Raw genomic sequence first — 18,052 nt, 5'->3', positions numbered from 1 at the left:
CCCAAGCGGTTTTTGTATGTGGTAACATCAAAGATCGTGTGTTCACACCCTTAGGAAAACTTGGTTTACATTTGCGCCGAAGGCTCACAACTGCATTTGCTAATATTGATCGAAAATGTTACAGCGAGGGAAACAAGACTTAGACTACTTGCCATCTGCCGCATCACAAAAGGTTCATATTTGAGGCAGTGATTGAATTGATGTTTCAATGCCAGAGGCAATTGAGGCAGTGAGAAGCAAAGGGATGTAAGTGGCAAAATTAAAAACTTGGAGATAGCCAGTACACATGGTAGGTGAACCTCTCCTCTGTCCTGGGGCAAGAGATGGTACTAGTAGCCCAGGTAGTTGCTGCTATACGGCATGATTTGGAAAAATATTTTAATGAAAGCCTACCTAGGATGTTATTTTTAAACGCGTTTTACTCAAAACATGAAAGTGTCCACTTACGTCCCTTTGCTTCTCACTGCCTCATATAGAAAATTTTCGAAACAAAACTTGTAATGTTTCTTTCAATAAGTCTTCCAAATCGCGGAGGAGTTGGTGGCGCACCATGTACAACAATAGAGAAAATACTAAACACATACACATTTAAGGATAATACAAAAAAGATTGCGAGCAATTTTCTTCATAAAACTGCTATAATTAAGAGGAATAATTAAAGCGAAGAATCCCTAAACTAATGACAAACTGAGAAGAAATGAGAAAAGAAGGTGTTTTGGCTTACCATCTCACCCATTGAGACATACAAGAAAAGTGCACCAGTGACAAGTTGCAACCAAACACGCCAAGCTTCATCGGACATCAGTTCGCCGATGATCATACCTCCGTATCCCGTGATTCCAGAAATGAAATTGACGATTAAGGCTTTTTTGAAAGGTAATCCAGCTTGTGTCAGCATGACAAAATCCGCTAAAAAAGTAACACTGGCTTAAATTTTTCGAAAACAGGAAGCTAAAAGAGAGAAGTAACTCAGATTTTTAAATCTCTTAAAATATAACTACTCAAAATATCATGCATTTTTATGCTGCTACATGTTCTCATCTGAAAATGAAATGAAAATCAAAATATTTGATTTCCATATAATTGTAAAATACAAGAGGTTTATAAAAATATTGTATTGATAAAAAAAGCTTCAGCTTTTAAAATAATTTCTTTTATATTTTAATCTTTATCTCAAAAAGTTTTCTCATGACTTAAATAGGGAAAAGACTCCATATTTCTCCCCCGTGCTCAATTTCGCCCGCCTCAAGTTTACTTGGTTCAACAGTAGGGGACACTACCGGAGATATTGTTTGTTGGTTGCGGTCAAGAAGTACGAGCATTTGAAGCAACACTTCATAAATAAATAGCATTTTAGACATTTCCTACATATAAAACAGTATAAAGAACTGTACTTCAAATGTAAAGAAAGGTGATACTTTTTAGCACCTCTGATCTAAAACTGCATAGGTTTTAGGGTTCCTTTTGATGACATTCAAAATGCAATTTCTGAATGTCTTAACACACATTGGCAGCGGACCTGGAATCTTGAAACACTAAATAAATTACATTCGATCCAACCGTCAGATAAAGGTTTCAAATCATTACAACTTACCAGAAGAGAACAAGTTTTATTAACTCGTCTTCGCATCGGTCATACCAGGTTCACCCATAAATACCTCTTATGCCGTGAACCAGCTCCAACTTGTATTAAATGTAACGTCAACCAGACACTGTTGCATATTTTATGCAACAGCCCAAATTTTAAACATATACGTTTTATGTATTTTAATAATTTTAACCCATCTTTGAAGGAGTTGCTGGGGGAACCACCCCATCTCAATTTGTACTCCTTCCTCCGTGATATTGGTTTCTCTTTTTTAATTTAGTGTTCGTTACGTCATTATGTGATTTCGTCCTTTCCATATTTTGCAAGACATTGTTTCGTCCATTTTTTCGTTATCTTCTATTTGTTTAAATGTTTTTAACGTTTATATGTTTTTTCGGCCCTCCTTTTTTAATACCAGTACTTGAAGTTTTATGCTTTTTACTTCAAAATATGCTTACTTCTACTTACTTGACTTGATTCTTGAATGAAAAATAAATTGTATATAATAAAAAATCGTTTGGCGCAGTATAGACTTCAAGGGCTCTTGCGCCATAAAAATCAAATCAACCAACCAACAACGAACTAAAACTGCATAAAACTAAATGGAGCGCGTATACAGAACAAAAATACAATATAATAGCACCTTAGAGTGAGCAAGGAAACATTTGAAAATAATTACAACCCTAATTTGTCGAGAAGCGATGCAAAAAAGTGTTTTACAGAGATTTTAACATCGACTACTTTAAGATGATCCAATTACTAGCAAAATATCGCCAAACCAAAACAAAATTCGAAAAACTATTTTTTTGCAACAAAAACTTGGCGACGTATCATAAATTGATAGCCAAATTATAATGTCACTGAAGTCTGCATTAAAATTAACACCAATTTTCCTCCTAAAAGGTTCCTTTTTGACCAATCCGAATTCAACCAAAAGAGAAGGTGCATAACTAGACCCCACTTAGAGTCTACATGCAAAATTTCAACCTTCTGTCGCTTACCGTTTCTGAGTTATGCGAGAGACAGACGCACGTACAGACGTCACAAGAAAACACGTGATAATTAACTCTGGGATCGTCAAAATGAATGTCTACATCTGCACGTGCGGACTACTTTGCCGCGGGCAAGTAAAGGACAATAACTGTAAATTTTTTCTTTTATTTTTTCGCATTTTCGTCATCCGTTGTGCATTAGCTTTATTGTACAGGCTTGCTTATTTGATTACCGCACGAAAATAGCGAAAAAACTATGACAACAAAACAATTCATTTCTACAGATACTGCCGTTTACCTGCCACCTGCCCAGGGCAATACTCAACATTCATTCGGACATGAGTAAAAATGAAAATTTAGGCCGAAATTTGAGGGTCAATTTTTTCGCTATTACACTTCTTTACTATGCAAAAGAAACTATGTGAACATGTGGCAATTCTAGCTATGTGAAGTAAAGTAGAATATTTCTGAAAAAAAAGAAAAAAACTTGATTCAAATTTTAAAAAGTCAATTGAAGAATACTGATTCCATTAAAATTTGTCTATGCTTCATCCATTAGAGAAAAAAGAAATATCCTGCTTTTGCACAGTTAGTTATTTGAACTTTAAAAAGAATTCAGAAATCCGAGTCAAATGCTGAACCTTGCGTAGTACAAGAATCCAATGTGATGTTTCAAAGTGGCAATATAACCTTGAAATATTTCATCGTTGCTTTAAACGTTTTATAAAATGTAGCAATGATATTTGATTGCTTGGTGGTTTCGGAATCGATGAACAAAAAAAGTACGTGAATTATTAACACGTAAATTGAAAGTTTCATTTCACAGCTGTAATCAATATTGACTCGCCTTCTGGCCTAGGAACTTGAGTATTTTTTAAGAATAAGTAGGTAGGGTTGACGGATCAGTGAATGAACAATTCGTAATTTGATTGAAAAAAAAAAACTATGGTTTCAGAAGGTTTTCTTGGATGAATTAGCAGCAGGCTATTCCTTTTATAAAACTCAAAAAAGGAAATGGCTATTAAAGTTTGTTTCTGTTCTCTTACTGGGTTTCTGCATTTTGTTGTTGTGTGACAAGTGCAAACGGTATGGAAGAAAAAAAAAAGAAAGTGTTTTCACTTCAACTCCCTCCTCCCTCTAAAAAAACCAAGGCAGAACCAAAAAAGTTCCAGTTTTTTTTTTTTTTTTTAATTTTAATACGAGTAATTAAAAGTATGAGGTAAAAACATCGCATTTTAAATGCTACAGTTTTTAACGATTTTACGAATTACTGTACATAAAACAATGGTAAATGCTCATATACTGATCGGACTACCCTGTTATACGTCTGGAAAAGTGGTTTCCAGCAGATTTATTGATCAAAATTGAAGAAATTTCACCTCCGTTCATTTAATGCTATGCGTTCATTAAATGAAAGGAGGTAACATTTTGGAAGTAGAATACGTGACGCGGAATATAGCACACTTCAGCATTGTTGGCGCTACGTGGAAGAGTAAAACATTTAAATTCGTATGAAATGGGGCGGGGAAATACACAGTGGGCATGAGGAAGTTGGTGCGAATTTTCGTTTGAATTTATTTCTTATTTTAAGCAAACAACGACTGACACTTCACGAAAAAAAAAAAACAAAAAAACTTGTTTCACTAATGTTTGATCACAGCAACTTATGCTTATCTTGTTTTCATCCGGTTTTGAATCGGACTCATCCAAGACTGAGCGCCAACAATTCTCAGCTGCATTGTACGTTCCTTTCAGCTTTCATCCAACAATTTGTCCACCCACGTCACGATATAAATTTCTTGAACGAAATGCAAAATTACTTTTTAAAAAAAGATGTAATTTTTTCTATCCTCGCCTATACTGCCGTAGGCAAGTAAACGGCAGTATCTGCAGAAATGAGTTTTGGAGACATTTGGAGAAATGTGTGCTGGATTCAATACTAACAATAGGAAAATGTTGTTATTAGACGCTTTTTTGGCGCCTTTTTTTTTTTTTTCAACGGAAAACAAAAAAGCAAGCTTGTACAACTAAGCTAACGTACAATAGATGTCAAAAATACAAAAAAATAAAAAAATGCAGTTACTGCCCAAGGCAGTATAGATTTCCTTCGGCAAGGTAATTTTGTCTCAGGCACCACCTGTCCGCTTCTGTACCCTCTCTAATATATTGTACAGAGGCACTCAAATTCCAATTGCCCAGGGTCAACGAAAGATCTAGTGTTATCTTATACATCCGACTGAAACAGGGAATTGTTTTTAGCAGAGAAAAATGTGAGTAAACTAACATCACTTAGTAGTAGTTTATAATTTGCGGTAATTTGCTTCGTTTGTCTAATTTCGACATTATTTACTTAAAAAGTTAACAGAACCTAATTTATAGTATCATTGCATTTTGAAAAAAGTTGCAATAGTTTGTCGATCAGATTTGAAGGATTTTTACCCTTTGCTTCATGATTATATTTTGCTGAGCAAAAAGTAATTTTATTCTTTTACAAAACTGTACATAAATAAAAACAAAACATTATTGAATTGATCAAGTTTTTGGTAATTTCAAGAAAACTGTGGTTTAGTTATGATGTATTTCAATAATATTTTCTTTACTCTCAGCCTGTCAAGCAAGCGTAAAAATACTCTTATTTCTTGAAAATATCTCTGTTTCAAGCTCCTCGAATAGTCATGTGTTGTTCGACTACCAATGAAATGGAATGGTGACCATCCGGTCTATAGGCTTAAATGGACGCATCTATTAGTTTCCGGGGATGCCAATTTGCAGAATTCGAAGAAGAAATGGATCAAAAAGAACGAGTCACGCGCATCAAAATCCTGATGACATTTTCCTTTCCCTTCTGCGGATTTCATTCCGGTAGAATCACCTTAACTAACCACTTGCCCATTTTCCTCCACTGACGTGGTCGGACAGAACCTTGGAACAAGGTACATAATCATGTGGTGTAAGAATACTCAGTAGCATAAAAAATACTCCGAGTTCGAACCCGAATATCTATAAAAAAAATACTTTAAGCAATCTTTTATGTTGATTTCAAAAAACAAAACAAAATAAGGTAAAACGTAACCCTCGGCGACACGATTCACCTACCTATTTTGCTGTATACTATGAGTAAATAGTCACATACCCATTTCGTGAGGAATTTCATGAAACAGAACTGCAACACTGCTAAGTAGACCATCTTTTTCTGACGTGGCAAATGCAACAGAAATGGCAGCTCCATCAACAAAATTATGGATCGTATCCGCAGCGATTATAACTAGGGCACTCGTAGTAAAACCTAAAGAAAACAAGTTTTGTAATCATTGTGAATACACTGTAGTACCAGCAATCATTTTTATTCTAGTGAATATTTCATGAAGTAACGCACTTCCAGATTCATTTAAAAACAGCAAATCTTTCGTCGCTTTAGAAAATTTTACAGCATTTGGTCCATTAATATATCAGCTAATATTTTGATTTTATTTCTCAATTTTATGTTCAAATTGGCACTTGTTCCATAAAGACAAGGGTATAAATCTAACTATATTATAGTATATAAAAACCAAATGAAGGTGTTGCAGTAGGCACTGAAACTGAGATCAGTTCAAGCAACGTCATCATAGGTCACGTGAAGGTCAGGGATTCGTCGTTACGGCGATAGTGAATTTTTTGGTTTTGAGGGTCAATTAACAATATCCAATAGTCAAAATATGAACATTTAGGGCTCTTGCTTCTGGGTGGGGGGGGGGTCTTCGCGATATTTAGGGGGGTGAGCCCTTGCTCTTATGGGGGTGGCCATCCCTGGGCCGGCTAGAACTGAATCTGGGATCTTTGCTGGCCAGTCAGATTATTAGAGCTTATTTTATGTGCCATAATAAACTAAATGATATCATATATGCATTAAAACATAGATTTAAATTAATCTTATGCTCATATGTTTCACGGTAAGGGGTGCAGCGTACGTAACTTTCCGCTTACGGTATATTGCGTGTAGTTCCGTCTGCCGTTCCGTGGAATTGGTGAGAGACAGCTAGCAGAGTCGGTAGTGCTCTAGTAATGTTATAATAACTTGTTTTGTGGTTAAGCAGTTCTAGACTTTAATTTAGTTATTTTTACTATTAATATTTGTTTTAAAATTAAATAGAGTGAATAACTGTTATCGCAAAAAGGTGAGGAATCTGGCAATTTTATTTTGTTGTTCACCCGCTTTATGGGACGTGTCATTATTGAAATTCCTTAAAATAATTTTCAGCAGTACTTATCAACCCAAAAGGAAAAGAAACAGGGAGCGAGACTTATAAAAACGTAAAATAAATTTTTCGCCTGTAAACTAAGGCGCTATAAAGACCTTTAAAAAATAATAAATTATACTCGAAGCTTACTAAATGCTTCAGCAAACAAACATTTCAGTAAAGATAAGTGCACTCACCACAAAAGACCTCAGCAGAATCGAACATCTTTTTCGTTTTTTGCTCCTTCTTTTCTTTTTCGATATCATCAGTGATTGATTGATTGCTGGAAACCTAAGACGAAAAGTTTCATAAATAAAGTTAAATATTCAGCACATGATTGCGCTTAAAACTGAAAATGTAGTCCATTGAAAACTAAGGTCTTCATGAATATATTGATATGCGAATTGAATATCCTCGAAAGGAGGGGGGGGGGGGATTTTGGAACGAGTGGCGTGTGATGAAAATTGCAAGCTTAAAGCATTTGCTAAGATGATAATTTTTAACCCTGATGACATTGTAAGAAAAGAGGATTTTAGACGCGTCCTTTTCATAACTCACGGGGTTACATAAAAGTAGTAATACTAAAACCAATTACTAAATACCACGAGTAAATCATTGCTTGAGGAAAAAACTTTGAAAATACAAAGTAAAAAGAGTTTTTTCAGTCGGTGCTCGAATTTGCCAACGAACAAATTTCGTCACACGCCAATCGTTCCACCGCCATTGGTGTTTTTTCAATACGCTGATCAGTTTACCTCAAAAAAGTGGGTATTGTCTTTTGAAAATTTTGATTTTCGTTCACTGTACCTCAACCTTGATCACTGTGTAGTTTAAAATCATCATAATCTCGAGCGTATTCCTTCAAAAAACCATATCTAAAATTTTAGCTCAATTGCTTCAGCTGTTTGGCCGCTAGGGCTACATAGGTACATAGGGTAAGTTACTTATTGACTCCTTTGATTATATTATTAAATATTATATTCAGAATTGGTATTTAATAGTGATGTTTCAGCATTTAGTCATTATTCTTGCACCTATGGTCTTTAGATTCGAGTCCCGCGGCGGCTCACATAACGTCATATCTGTTTGGAGTCGATGGGCTTGACGAGAAATTAAAGATATCGCTAAATGGCAACAATTTGGGTTTATGTGTCATTGTTGCATGCAACCATCACGATTAAGGTCACGTGACGTCTGTGATGACGTCATACACACAACACAGCAATCAAAGGTGACTGTTAGGTGAGTATTACATACAGTCATACATACAGTCGAGTTTTAATTGAAAAGATTTAAGTGGTTAATTACTGGCGAAATTTCCTTTTGTAACTACCATTGAAAATAATTTGAAAAACAGTAACTAAAACAGCAAAATGATTAGCAATCGTTAATCTTGATAGTTTTATCGACACGTAGAAAAATTTTAAATTTTTTTCCCGTGAAATTAAGTCGAACTTATAGAAACTTCCACTAAATGATCAACTGCTGGCGAATCACCCTATGTGAGATTCGAACATTTCAAGCAGCTTGCATTTGATGTATTTTTCCCAACTTACCATACTTTCGTCAGATGTAGACTTGACATTTTTCAGAGCAATGCTGTCCACTGCTTCATGGCTATGTCCATGACCAGGCTAAAAATTAATTGAAACAAATGAGTTTATGTTTTGCATCACGAATTGTTTAGTTATTGCTACTGTCAACAATTACAAATTGTTTATATTTGTGTAAAACAACCGTATTTTGTTTTACACAAAACTAATAACAGTTCACGACATGTTGCGTTCTAAAAATTTTCAACGGTTCCCGGGGGTTGTGCTTGGTAAAAATGACAGAGCTTCTAGCGGAATTCAGTCTTCCCTCGACGCAACTGGCACTTTGTTCTTCTATATACGTATAAAAAGTATTCCCACAACGTTTTTGCCCGTTGGTAAAGGTTGAAAGAAGTCGCACATGGTGATCTTCTAGGAGTATTTAAAACCAGCCTCTTTCGGCAATCGTTGATCGTGTTAAAAATATCAAGAAGTCGCCTGCTGCTTAGCGTCCAGCAGAATAATAAATAAAAAATTGAAAAAAAAATTAAAGTACTCAAAATGTATCTGCAAATGTACTATTAGTGAATTGCTTAAAATCCGAAAGAAAAAAAAATTGAGCTGAAAAAAAAATATAAAAAAAACCCTAAAAGGGGGAACACCCTTATAATATGAACATTTTTTGTGTCAAATTCGATCGCAATTGATACTACAGGTTCTTCCGGTCATCGCGAAAGGGCAAACATCCACACAAAACACACACACAGAAAGCACGAAACTGATATCTTGCCTTGTATGTACAAAAAATTATTTTGGAAGGATAATTGTAAAATTCAGAAAATTTAACACAAAAGTTTTATCAAATGCTAGAAATTTAAATCTCTTAATTTAAGCGATGTTAATGACTTTAATCGAAGTTCAGTCTTTAAAAAGTAAACGCAGCAAGGAAAACTTTAAAGTATGATTGTTTAACGTGCCAAAGTTTGGCAAAGAGAAGGTTGACAATTTTGTTTTCTGGTATGCATGTTTTTTCCTGTAACGTTCACAATGTGAGAACTTTAAAAAAAATGGCATTATCCAACATCGCTCTTTGACTGAAATCACTTTCAGCTATCAGAAATTTCAGTCAGGGCTGCTTCTCAAGCATATATACAGGTGTGTGGATCTCGTTACAATACCGTCGGTTTACACCAAACCGAGTTTTAGTGCTCGATCAAACTTCTCATGTTAAGAAATATCGTCAGCTCCGCAATAAATCAATCATAACGAGCTTCTGTTTGTTACGTAACACACGTGAAAAAAAAGAAGGAAAAAATAAATAAACTGCTCGAAATGATACATGCTTTCGGATAACGTTACACCTACGACTGAACAAAAACTGCAAAAGCTGTTGCTTAAATAAGTTTTTTACTTTGTAAAAAATATAAGGATAAAAAAATAAAGCTACAGAAAAAATAGCAGTAACAAACTAATACTTTAACCACTTAATGCATTTGTCCGCGCCTGAGACGGGCAAATTTCTTCATGACCGTGTTGCACACGGGTGAACTTGAATCTCGCGTTATTTTATTTCTAATGCCCGTCTATGATCCGTTTTAGAAAAGAAAGGTAGACTAGATAAGAAACGTATTTACCATAGCTGGCACTACAATGTAGATTTTTTTTTGTGCAAGCCACGTATTGGATTTTGACCATACATTGATGAACAGTAGATGTTTTAGATTTTTTTTGTCACAAACCAGTTGTTTGGTATGGAAAAGGCAAAATATATAGGTTTTTATTGCGTTAAGTATCACAAAAATAAACAATTAGCCATAATCTTTGTTACTATGTGTGTTTGTAGAAAAAGTTATCTGGCAATGAGAGACTTAGACGACTTTGAGTATGGCAATTTATGAGAAAGTAGAAGCAATGAAAGTCATGACTTTAACCCTCTCCCAAGTTCCTCCTACAACTACTGAAATTGCAAAAAATAACTTACAGGTTACCTAAACATTCATTTTCTGCCAAAGAGAAACCTTGATCATTTTTTACCAGTTGTTAAAAAAAAAAAAAAAAAAAAAAAAAAAAAAAAAAAAACTCTTACTTTTAAGGATTAAAGCTAAAAATTCATGCACAAATATTACAAAAAATAAATAAATAAATAAATAAAAATAAATAAATAAAAAATAAATAAATAAATAAAAGCGACACAACTTGCCTTTTTAAATATTCCATTGAAAATAGCTTGAAGTAGGTAAATTATATACACAGCTACAGCTAGTGTTAGCTGCTTTATTGTGTATTTTGGAACTTCAAAAGAATCTTCAGATTCACCTTCTCTATGCACGTGTAAACCTAAATACTGTTAGAAAACTTATTATTAGAACATATTTATTGTTTAACACACACAGGGTGTTCCCGTTTAACCTGCAAGACCTCTATTTTCGCAGCCATTAGTCTAAGATGCATATTTCCAATTGTGAAAATGTTCAAAATCAGATGCAGAGTTAAGATATTGAAAGTTTGAAGCATTAAAGAAAATGAGTCAAAAAATACAAAATTTAACTTTTTATTCGGGCCCTAGGTCACTTATTTTCAGGAAAATAATCTCCATTGAAAGATGTAACTAACACACACACACAAAAAAAAAAAAAAAAAAAAAAAAAAAAAAAAAAACTTGACGTTTGTGTGATCAAAACTCAAGTGGATATTCCAGTACAAAGTTTTAAGGGACCATGTAACGGATGAGATTAAAATTATCGCACTTTTAGAAGAATAAATGGTTTTCAAAGTAAAAAAAACAAAAGTATTTATATTCATTGATATCGAAAATAAAAGTAAAGTTTATGCCATGATACGCACAAGCACACTACAAAAGCTCGCTCAATTTGAAAACAACACTCTATTGTCACATATAATTTTAAACCCTTGTTAACCGCTAAATTTCCCCCTAAGAGATGTAATTGACGGCAAGTGTAAAGTGGTGTAAGTCACGAAACGCTGCGTTTCATATCTCGGTGAACATTGGTCATTCTAATTTCAAACTTTTTGTGTTAGAATATTTTTCTGAATGGAGATTATCTCCCTTAGTTAGGGGACCTAGGGCCCGTATAAAAAGTTGAATTTCTTATTTTTTCTCTAACATTTTTTTTTACGCTTCAAACTTTCAATAGCTTAAATCTGCATCTGATTTTGAACATTTTTGCGATTGGAAGTATGCATCTAGGACTAACGGTAGCGGAAATAGAGGTCTTGCAGGTTAAACAGGAACACCCTGTATATTTGAACACACACACACACACACACAAAAAGTTACTCCTTGAACGCAAAAATGAAATTATAGGAAACTGAATTTATTTTTAAATTATTTTTTCTGTCCAGGATCGATAGAGATATCAGCAGATTCTGAAACAGTTCTTGGTCTCATTCTTTTAAAGCTTTAAATACTGAATATAAATTAAGATATATACCATTAAACTTATCTTCATATGCGTATTTCTTTGTCTTGACGGACATTGGGACAGTTACGGGCTAAAAGTGAGGTTAGAAAAAAATTTGGTGTGATATCGAGAAGTTGTCAACACCTGGTATTGAACCTGTCTAAAATTATACTTGCAATGCTCCACTCCTTTTCCCTTTCACAGGGATTCTTTTAATCGTTGTTTTAAAGTATTAGCAATGAACCAGCCTTTTGGGCAGTGTAAACGGATTCACAGTGCTCCACAGCTCAATTCTAAATCATAAATAAGCACCTTATAATAATAAACAATTTAGAAAGTAGAGCGAAGAAATGAGGTTTTTCAAGAATATTTTTCTTCATACTTTCCAGTGATCAGATATGTTTCATAGACGAGTCATTGCACGCACAGTTAAAAAACAAAGGTGGGGGGAGATAATAAAGTGAATTAAATGCTACAGTTACTGATTACCGACTCTCCGTCTACCTTAATTGAAACTATTATTTGAATACACAAACACATTTTTTTTATTATTATTATTTTTTTTTTGCAGATTTTCCCAAAATTTTAAATAAAAAGAAAAAATTTGTAACATCATTTGTCTGAGCAAAATACTTCAGCGATAAAATCAGATATGGCTTTTTTTTTAATCAAGGGAGGCTTCTAACTTAAAAGTAAAATAAGCAAAACGCACGGAAAAAAATAAATAAATAAATAAATAAATAAAGTGCTTAATTATTCTACAAAAAATTTCAAACCAAATAATATTGAATAATGACCTTACTTAAAGTGCTAAACTTAGTAACAAACCAGATAGCACCTGATAGGAAATCTTTCCACAAGAAATCTTGTAACACATGATCGAAGTTACTTAGTTCGGAACTAATTTCGCAATACGTTTCATCAGATAAGTGAAGAACAAAAATCACTCATCCAATTTATAATAGCGTGTTGCGTGAAAAGCGTTTGACCGATTGAATAACAGTAGTTTACTGGAAATTCAAGATCACCCGCAGTTTTAATCATGGGGCCACGCGAAAGCGTATTATTAGAAAGAAAACATATTACATATCCTTTAAGAAATAGGGCGTTAAAATAAGGGTAGTTTGAAAAAGAGTAAGATGCATGTCAATGTTTCGGCTTAGTCCTGGAGCGCTCTAAAAGCGTGAAGAGTATATATACTATCGTGGCGTCACAATGGGGGGGGGGGGAGACCGAGGGGGTGGTTCGCCCCGGGTGTAACCCGTCTGGGGGTATCACCCAATCACCCAAAGTGGAAATTGCAATTTTTTGAAACATATAAACACTTGAATTCAGAATATTTTCCCCAATATTTTAAATAACCCAGAACCTCTTCAACCCCAAACAATCTCTAGACCTAAGGTAGTTTAGAATGCCTTTTAAGATTATGAATTAGAAAATTTTCCCAGGGTGAGCTCTCGGAATTATCACTTCTCCTCCCAGTAACTTCACCGAAGTTTGTCTAAAACTGCGTTTTAAGAAAAACAATTTCAAAAAATTTTTGGCGGACTTCCCCGAAGATCCTTTTTCTAAACATACTTGGAGATAGTATAAATTTTATGTTTTCTATAAAACAACAGAAACTGTTTTTTCTTTTTTTTTTGCGTTGGTTTGTAAAAAAAAAAAAAAAAAAAAAAAGGAAAAGGGGGGGGAGGCAGCAAATTACTGCCCCGGGTGTTACCCATGTTAGGTATATCCCATATATATATATATATATATATATATATATATATACCAGATATCATCTTCAATAATATTCGTGAAATCTAAGCGACAGTTAAAAGAGGTAGGTATTCTTCAAATATTGAATTTATAACATCAAAGTTTCTGAAAGAAATAAAGTACCTGAGGCATGATATGAATCAGCACATCTCCAAGCATAGTTGAAAATGCTAGTCCGAGGAAAAAATCCGACACATAGTCGTACAATGGTTTATTTAGAATGGGTATCATGAAGGCTCCTATTAAACTTAATAGAGTGATGACGGTAATAGCTCCAAACGCAAGTAGCGTGCCTAAATAAATGAAATAAATCATTATTATTTCACTTCTGCAAAAGTTAAAACAACAGCATGAAAGAATATAAACGGCAAATGTTATATTATTTTTTCAAGTAAACCTATAATATTTAAGTAACATGACTTTTTTTTTTTGCTGTCACAGTGAAAATAGATGGTTCACAGTTCTGAATGCATTATGATTCCTCAAAACTTTTATGAATTATTTCTTTTTGTTACATCATAAAAGTAATAAGAATATTATGACTGGTGGGTCATTCCATGTTAACTGGTGTCACTGTCCCTATAAATACGTACATGATTTATGTTTCTGAAGCGTTTTCATTAAGACATTTAAATGACACATGCAAAATTTTGCTTTACAAATCTCATCTGCATTTTGAGTTCTCATGTAAACATGCAAAATTATGGAAACATCTAAGATTTAATGCGTGATATCATGCAAGCAAGATTCTTCACAATCCAGAATACATTATGATTTTCAAAACTCACTAAAATAATGTGCATTATTTTGCCTGATGTACTTAAAAAACCATAAAAAAAATCAAGTTTTGAAAATTTGATTTTTACTATGTCCATCCATCCACGTCCCTATTAACTGGTCAAAACTGTTGCAGATTTATGAAAGTTATTCAGCACTGCTAAAATAACTGTCCAATTTGTACAATATAACTGTATCATGTGCTTTTATTGTAGGATTTGTAGGACTATAGGCGCTATTTGTTGGTCATAAATTAAAATATAAAATATTGTAGTATTAAAATCAATACCAGTCCAACGTGCCTCGTGGTTAAACGAGCCCCGATTGCCTCTATACTACAGCTCCAATTGAGAAAACATACATTCTCTCCAGAACAGATTTTCAGTTGCTACCGAAATTACAAAATTATATTTTTATCTACAAAATCAATAATTATAAGTCATTTATGACTGGTCTTTTTTTAATGATACTATATATACATATATAATATCATTAAGACTATATATATATATATATACATAGTATACATATAATCTTTCAAAATGTAGGTCTGGCTCTAACATCTGTCCTAGAGCTTTACATTTATTTTCTTCACAAAATCAACAAGAAACAGTAAAATTCTTTCTCAGTTGATTTTTATTTTGGATGCTGATAAAAAGCACTTTCCAAAATTAAAAAAAAATCATAGCAAATAACCAATATCAACTGAGTGTCATAAATTACGATTGCGTATAAAGTGAACAGTTATTAGAAGGAATTATGTAGCTCATATCGAATGAGACAGATATTCCCGAAATGAATAAATAAGATAATACATATAGATAAATCATTAAAATAAATAAATATAGATAAATCAATAAAATGAATAAATACTAGTTCGTGATATTTAAAGTATAAGTTACGTTCCTAAAAATATTTTTGGGGGAGTGAAATGTTAGCATATTTCGCAATCAAACGAGGAATGAAAATTGTAATTAGCATACTGTCCAGTTTACCAACTAAAACCTTAAACAATTAAATTACAGCAGCGATAATTGAGGAAATACAATGAGTTTAAAATGTGATTAGCTCACGAGTTTCTTTGTTGGTGGGTAGCAGTTGACATTAACTTCTAACTAACGTTCTTCATCTAACTAACGCTTTCAAATCTTCACTCACATACTATGTTCGTAAATGGTTTAGCTTCTTAAATGGTTTATATATATAAAAAAAAGAGAGTTTGATCACTCAGGCCTTGCACAGTAACCCTCGTTTTACGCGGGGTTACGTTTCACGGAAATACCGCGTAAATTAAGACTTAATTGTAGCGTTAAAATAGTGGTTAGGTTCCATAAATAAAAAAATGCTGCATTCTAGTGATATACAGAAAAATTATAATAAGATTAATGTGTACTGATTCGGGAACATATGCCCAACGTATATAAAGAAAACATAAATTAACTTAGTGTAAATAAAAAAGACCTGGTTAGGATATTCTTTTGGCAGTCATTAATTATTTCTCTCTGTAGGTTCTTTGGTAGACCATAGCAGTTCTTTTTGGGGCTTTAACGCTTCCAGAATCATTCGTATCTAGGGACTGCAATACCGGACCAAACATGCAATACCGGTACTCGGTATTTTTTTTTAAACTTGATATCGGAACACCGGTATTAGAAATTTCTCAAAAAAAAAAAAAAAAAAAGACCGAAAATAATGGTAGGGAACGTTATGAATATTCAATTATCACTTAAGTCTGGAACTCATTTTAGAGAACAAATTTCCTGCAGTTGAAAATGCTCTTAATTCACGTAGGTTCTGATAACAAAATGCGCGATACACCTCCTCTAAGTCCTTCATCTAATAAATACTGAAAGAGACCAAAAAAAAAAAATCGGATCATTTTTGGATAAATCTTTTGTGCGTGTGTTTTGTATTGCGAGCATTATTATTATTGATTTTAACTTATAGCAAGTTGTAATGATGATGTTAATGTTAGACAAGTATCGTTTAGAGACGATTCTTTTTCAATATTAACATCATCTTCAACGATTTCCTCTTGGATCAGGATAGGTTTATGTTTGCTTTTTATTAACTCTTTGTTTCTAAATTTACGATGAACATATAATTAAATTTGATCTTAGTTTCTTTTATTCGTTTTCGTTTCACAACTTTTCACAGTTATAGTTATGTAAATATCTGAAAATATGTGTTAGTTGATTATGCCTTACCTCTATGCACATTTTTAAAACACCATATGATTTTTAAATACTATCTTGCCTTGGTTAAATAGCGAGACAGGACAAAAAAAAAAAAACAATACAGGTGACAACAAATTACCATTTGTTATACTAACAAGAAAGGTTTTTTTTTGAAATTCAGTACAGCGAGACAAATATTCAAATAAAGATATATCTTAAAGGATTTCTGCAATTATGGCTGGGATAAATTATTCATTGGACAAATAAATTCACATTTACATCTGATCAGGGATCTGTCCAGGATTTTTCACAGGGTCCGTTTTTTGTGAAAAATTAAAATAATTTTGTGAAAAATGAATTAATTTTGTGAAAAATCAAATTATTTCGCAAAAAAAAAAAAAAAAAAAATGCTAAAACGAAATTTTAGAATTTAGAGATGGCACAAACTGCATCAATTAAACTTAAAGTTAAGTGTTTTCCTCTTCTATGTCGAGAATATCATTCTGGAGTGTTTTTTATATCGTTCTGGACATTTAGTGAGGGGGGGGGGGCATCGCTCTCTTAAGTATCAACATTTATCTACCATTCTACATTATGTTAAATTATACTAGAAACATTTCTGTACAGTATTTAAAATATTTGTAACAAAAAAAAAATAAATAAATAAAATTCAGACAAGGGTCAGCATTTTTAACTTTTTGACCCAAGACACTCTTAAAAAGCACATAATTTCGCTTAAAACTTATAAATTTCGTGATTTTTACAAAAATAAAAAGATATTTTAATTGTTTACCTCTTGACAAAGCGTAATAAACATCAAAAATTCGAAAAATTGGAATCCCATAGCAGATGCAAAGAGATCGCAATTCTTAAAGTGAAGGGATCAAAAGCATAAAAACGGCTTGTAAAAGAAACATTTTTGATAAAATTATTTTAAAATTGCAGTTTAGAGTCCTATCATAAACATTTCATTAATATCTGTGGACACAGTTGAAGCAAAAAATAAAAAATAAACCATCTATATTTATCCTCATAAAAGATATTGGAATTTTGCTTTAAAAACTTGAAATGAGAGTTCTAACAAAAATAAAAAGACTTTTCACTTATTTGCATCCTAATAAAGCGAAGTTAGTTTGAAAAAAGAACAAAATATAATTATCATATCGGATGTTAAAAGATTGCGTTTTTCAAAAGGTAGACATCTAAAGAACAAAAAAAAAAAAAGGTAATTAAAAGAGTTTATTTAAAGTTGTTAATCATCCTTGTTAGCATCGAAAAATCAAAACTCATATAATTTTCTCCCAAAATAACAGTTAAACATAGCACCGCACCTTAAAAACACAAATATTGACAAGCTGGTAAAATGATGAGAATTTTTTCTAATCAATTCATTATAAAGGTTCAACGCCAGACTCTAAGTGATGATAATTTTGAGGTTGGTAACCCTATCTGAAGCGATCCATATTTTTCCCCCACCCTTACTATCCCTTTGCAGTTTTAAGTTCATTTCGCAGGCATATATTATTGTTTATTAAATCATGAGTGGGGAGAAAAGTGCTTACCAACGCCTTTTCAGAAAAGCT

General features: G+C 33.0%; 1 protein-coding gene across 1 annotated transcript in view; it reads right to left on the bottom strand.

Moving 5' to 3' along the window:
• The window catches only part of LOC129231252 (zinc transporter ZIP10-like), a 92,035-nt gene that overhangs the window by 4,741 nt on the left and 69,242 nt on the right, over nt 1–18,052 (bottom strand). Inside the window, exons 7-12 of the mRNA XM_054865530.1 lie at nt 13,639–13,808; nt 10,533–10,676; nt 8,357–8,434; nt 6,998–7,091; nt 5,714–5,866; nt 725–909 (exon numbers count right to left, since the gene is read on the bottom strand). Of these exons, the coding sequence (XP_054721505.1) occupies nt 725–909; nt 5,714–5,866; nt 6,998–7,091; nt 8,357–8,434; nt 10,533–10,676; nt 13,639–13,808 (824 nt within the window). The remainder of the gene's footprint in view (nt 1–724; nt 910–5,713; nt 5,867–6,997; nt 7,092–8,356; nt 8,435–10,532; nt 10,677–13,638; nt 13,809–18,052) is intronic.

This window comes from Uloborus diversus, chromosome 10, assembly GCF_026930045.1.
Source record: "Uloborus diversus isolate 005 chromosome 10, Udiv.v.3.1, whole genome shotgun sequence".
In the NCBI taxonomy this organism is placed as follows: Eukaryota; Metazoa; Arthropoda; class Arachnida; order Araneae; family Uloboridae; genus Uloborus; species Uloborus diversus.
This window is presented reverse-complemented; position numbering and strand designations above follow the sequence as displayed.